We start from the raw sequence: 5,394 nt of genomic DNA on the forward strand, positions 1-5,394 counted from the left end.
ATTCTCAGCTCATTGGTCGGTCAGCACATCTACATGTCTTTTTCCATGGCCGTTCTGCGAGCTCGGCAAACACGCCAACCTCTATAACCACACTCGCACACACGACGAACTACACCAACCAAACAACCCTGCAGACTCACCCGTTTACTCAGAGTTCGTTCAGGCGCAGACTACACCAGCATCACCTTTGATCGTCGGTAGTTCTGTCTTCTGTGTGATGGCATCTTTGTCGGGGCGGCGGGCAGTGGCTCTCGTCTTCCTCATGGCCGTCTTGCTGGTAGCCGGAGCCGGTCCTGCAGGCGCGGCGCGGCCGGCGCCAGCAGGGAGGAGTGGAGACGGCACGGCGTACTCCGCGGTGTACCCGGCGGCGGTGGTGGCGGCTGAGAAGGCGAGGGATGCGGTGGATATGCTCTTGGGGAGGCTGCCGGCGGGGCCCAGCTCTAAGGGTCCTGGCCACTAGCTACGGCCGGCGGATCGTTCTGATTTTTGACACGGGAAGACGTGAATATTAGAGCATATCCAGCCACGCCCCCAACAAGGTTCCCAGACGATTTCTCGGCCGTCGACGCCGAAAAATCGGCCCAATCGCATCCCCAAAGGCCTTTTTTTCGTCGGCTCGGGCTAAAATTGTTGCCGGCGGACTCAGACCGAACCCGGCGCGCTAGGGGCGCTTGGGGGCGTCGAGGCAAGGGGTTTTGGCACGAAAACTCGGCGGGCCCGCCGAGTCAACAACACACGCCTCGGTTTCCCGTGGGGAATCAATGGCAAGGATGTCGCCGGTCAGCCTTGCCATTGATTCCTCATCACGGGCGACGCGTCATGGGTGGGCAGGCGCGGCGACGCGTTCACACGGCCTGGGGCTATATAAACAAAGGCCTCCCTCACCGCTGGCCACACCAGCCGCCGTCCGTCCCTCCCGTTGCCGAGCCCAAACCAGTCGCTGTCCCTCCCTTCCGCCGCCGAGCTCTGCCGCTCTCCCCTTCCTTCCCCTTCTCTCTCCATGGCCGAACGCTTCCCCAGCGACGCCGCGACGGCCAATGGCTTCGGCCGCCGCTCGCTCCAGGAGTGCGAGTCGTGGCTTCTCTTCGAGGCAAACATCCCGGCGCCGCCGGATATGCGCGCCGGGCCGACGTGGTGGAAGCTCAGCAACGACGGCGTTCCCATCCCCCTGTGTCCGACGTCGACGCGCGCCTCGGCCTCTTCGCCGCCGAGGTCGACCGCGTGCGGTCGTCCCTATCGGAGGAGCAGCGCGCCCTCCCCTAGTACGCCGCTGACAACCACGCGGCCTGGACTGAATATTTTCAGCGGCGGCGGGCACAGAGGCTAGCGTCCACGAAACGGGGCGACGGTGGTCGGAGGCACAAAGAACAGCGACGGCCGCCGCGTCTGGTGGGGGGTCCCCGGCCGCACCCTGCATGAGGTGATCGCACACCTCGAGGGCGGCAACAACCCGCCGCTGGCGTACCCCGCCGCGGTGGCCGCGCCGGCCCCTCGCCGGAGCGCCGGGCCGTGGGTGCCCAGGAGGTTCGCCGCCTACTCCTCCCGCTCCTCCTCCCACTCCTCCTCCCACTCTTCCGGCTCGCCGGCGCTCTTCGGCGTCAAGGCAGAGCCCACCGCGGAGACGCCGCTCGGCTGGCGCATCCGCAGCACCGACATCGTCATCAACGAGGGCGGCCGGCGTGCCACCTCCTCGGCTCCTCTACATTTCGTCAAGCCGAAGACGGAGCCGGGGCTCGCCGCCGTCATGTGACGCCCCCGATTCAATCCTGGGATCTATGGGTTACGGGCCCACCATGTGGGTTAAAAGTAGGAAGAGCGATGACGTCTTGCACGATCATGTAAGCAAGGTATGTCAGAGGATAGCCTATCAGTTATGTCGGCAACAACATCAGTACCAAGGGCGAGGAACGAAGAGAACCATTTTCCTGCTCGTTGAATGAGGCGGACCAATAGGCAAAGTTCTCGTCCATCGGTGGCTGCCGGAATGTCATCGACAATAGTAGCAGGGTCTTGCTGACAGAATTGTACAACGAGGTGTTTACATAAGCAGGAGAATATTACTCCTTAGATCATGTAGATCACAAGAAAGGTTAAAGCAAACAATGGAAAGGAAAATTTGATTATTAGATTAAACAAAACAATGGAAAGAAAAATGTGTTAAAACACATATTCTAGGGGTATATCCTTCTCAAGGACAAGCAGAGCACGATATCCATGACAGGATATAATGTAGAAAACTCTTTAGGTAAGGTGAGAGAAATTTCATGACATTACCCATACAATGGTGTTTGGATAATTGAGCAAGAAACATTTAGCATTGGGCTACAAATGTTCTTTGTTGAAAATTGGAGTACCACAAACGTGCTTCGAGATAGTATTGACATGGTCACTGGGTAGAGATCAGACTTTGGATACACAAAGGATCCATCAAGAATAACTTACAGAATAAGTCTTACAATTTCCTCATGGAAGAATCGCTAACCTTGCTAAAAAGGAAATTATAACAATAGGCCCTCCGAGCAACTGTGTTAGGATGACATCGCCTTATTGGGTTAAAGACCAATGTTATAACTCTTGGGAATATGTTCCAACCATCGTATCTGACTGAGATTCAGGTCCAATTGGTGTCAGGATACCCCAGACTCAGGATGCCTAAGAAGAAAAGGTGCAACTCACATTGACGAGATGACATTGTAAGATTCTCAGGGAATGAACTATGGAAGCAAGTTCCGAATCATGAGTTCATCATTAACCCAAGGAGAGGATGAGGAGGTGGCTGATGAACTCAGCGACAATGAGTCGATATTTCCAAAAGATGGATTCCCACCAGTATTCGAACAAGGAGATAACATTTGTCAGATCAAAAGATATAATGAGGTATGCTCGAGGAAAACATACACAGTTAATCATTGATTGAAAGGTGCACCCGAAATATGGGCTTAGGTAGCATGCTCAATGTTAGAATGGTGATTCGATAACCAATGGTGTAAGAATGAAATATCAACCATTAACTTCAAAGCAATAGGGTTGCTAGAAGTTTTGAAGTCGCACATCATAGTTCAATTGTCGGTTTGCCGGTTCGAAACAACACGGGGACCAAGGAATGAACGGATATGGCAAGAGGTATCACCTGTATCAAGATCTCTTAAGAGGTGGTGAAATTCTCACGATTTTCTTGACATAAAAGTTGGTAATACTTCCAAGGTAAAGAAGAACAACTGCTGGGTAGCAAGGTTCTCAAGGTATAACTCAAAACACTATCAAGTTTGTGTTGGAGGAAAGGCAATAAAGTGGCCGATGATAACACAAATCATCGAGGGCAAGGATGGTATTTATCATCATGAATTTGATTGATATCTTGGAAGAGATCATAAGGTTGATGATGATCAATGACACATTTGTCGAGAGATTTCATGAAGATATAATCAACCAGCGACGACATCAGGTCAAAGGAATTATGAAGCGAAAGGTTATTGTGACCATGGTTATGTCACAAACTCGAAATCAAGCTTGTTGTTCAAGGCGAAATGATATGATGAGGAAAATCGATGTAAGCTTAACTCATTGTCAAAAATTGTGCTCCGGGAAGAAGGACCATGTAGCACAATTAAAAGTTTGCATGATAATGATATAGCCGCTCAGGCTAGGAATGACTTGTAGGATTATGCTACCTCTTGAGCACTGCGTTGGTTTTCCCCGAAGAGGAAGGGATGATGCAGCAAAGTAGCGTAAGTATTTCCCTCGGTTTTTGAGAACCAAGGTATCAATCCAGTAGGAGGCTACGCGCGAGTCCCTCGTACCTGCACAAAACAAATAAATCCTCGCAACCAACACAAATAGGGGTTGTCAATCCCTATAAGGCCACTTACGAGAGTGAGATCTGATAGATATGATAAGATAATATTTTTGGTATTTTTATGATAAAGATGCAAAGTAAAATAAAGGCAAAGTAAATATCAAAGGAAATAACTAAGTAGTAGGAGATTTAATATGACGAAGATAGACCCGGGGGCCATAGGTTTCACTAGTGGCTTCTCTCAAGAGCATAAGTATTATACGGTAGGTGAACAAATTACTGTTGAGCAATTGACAGAATTGAGCATAGTTATGAGAATATCTAGGTATGATCATGTATATAGGCATCACGTCTGAGACAAGTAGACCGACTCTTGCCTGCATCTACTACTATTACTCCACTCATCGACCGCTATCCAGCATGCATCTAGAGTATTAAGTTAAAAACAGAGTAACGCCTTAAGCAAGATGACATGATGTAGAGGGATAGACTCATGCAATATGAAGAAAACCCCATCTTGTTATCCTCGATGACAACAATACAATACATGCCTTGCTGCCCTTACTGTCACCGAGAAAGGACACTGCAAGATTGAACCCAAAGCTAAGCACTTCTCCCATTGCAAGAAAGATCAATCTAGTAGGCCAAACCAAACTGATAATTCGAAGAGACTTGCAAAGATAACCAATCATACATAAAAGAATTCAGAGAAGATTCAAATATTATTCATAGATAGACTTGATCATAAACTCACAATTCATCGGTCTCAACAAACACACCGTAAAAAGAAGATTACATCAAATAGTTCTCCACAAGAGCGGGGGAGAACATTGTATTGAGATCCAAAAAGAGAGAAGAAGCCATCTAGCTACTAACTATGGACCCGTAGGTCTGAGGTAAACTACTCACACTTCATCGGAGGGGATATGGTGTTGATGTAGAAGCCCTCCGTGATCGATGCCCCCTCCGGCGGAGCTCCGGAACAGGCCCCAAGATGGGATCTCGTGGATACAGAAAGTTGCGGCGGTGGAATTAGGGTTTTGGCTCCGTATCTGATTGTTTGGGGGTATGTAGGTATATATAGGAGGAAGGAGTATGTCGGTGGAGCAACAGGGGGCCCACGAGGGTGGAGGGCGCGCCTGGGGTAGGTGGGCGTGCCCCCCTACCTCGTGGCCTCCTCTCTTGTGCCTTGACGTAGGGTCCAAGTCTCCTGAGTCTTGTTCATTGAGAAAATCACGTTCCCGAAGGTTTCATTCCGTTTGGACTCCGTTTGATATTCCTTTTCTTCGAAACCCTAAAATAGGCAAAAAAAACAACAATTCTAGGTTGGGCCTCCGGTTAATAGGTTAGTCCCAAAAATAATATAAAAGTGGATAATAAAGCTCAATAATGTCCAAAACAGTAGATAATATAGCATGGAGCAATCAAAAATTATAGATATTGGAGATGTATCAGATTATTAAACTCGTAAGCAACAAAACGTAAGCTTAACTCATTCACTTATCGGTGTTCTCAAGTGACTAATAACTCGGAACTCGGGGGAAATCTGAAATCGGTGAGAGGCAATACTAGATGAAGACTCATAGGAAGCAACACAG

General features: G+C 49.2%; 1 protein-coding gene across 1 annotated transcript; it reads left to right on the forward strand.

Annotated features, from left to right (window-relative positions):
• The first annotated feature begins 217 nt into the window (after window positions 1–217).
• LOC147972216 (uncharacterized) lies at window positions 218–460 on the forward strand. The gene has a single exon (XM_087522991.1). The coding sequence runs from the start codon at window positions 218–220 to the stop codon at window positions 458–460; it is 243 nt and encodes an 80-aa protein (XP_087379117.1).
• The last annotated feature ends 4,934 nt before the right edge of the window (window positions 461–5,394 follow it).

The sequence above is a fragment of the Triticum urartu genome, chromosome 5A (genome assembly GCF_056163025.1).
Source record: "Triticum urartu cultivar PI428250 chromosome 5A, HENAU_Tu73, whole genome shotgun sequence".
Lineage (NCBI taxonomy): Eukaryota > Viridiplantae > Streptophyta > Magnoliopsida > Poales > Poaceae > Triticum > Triticum urartu.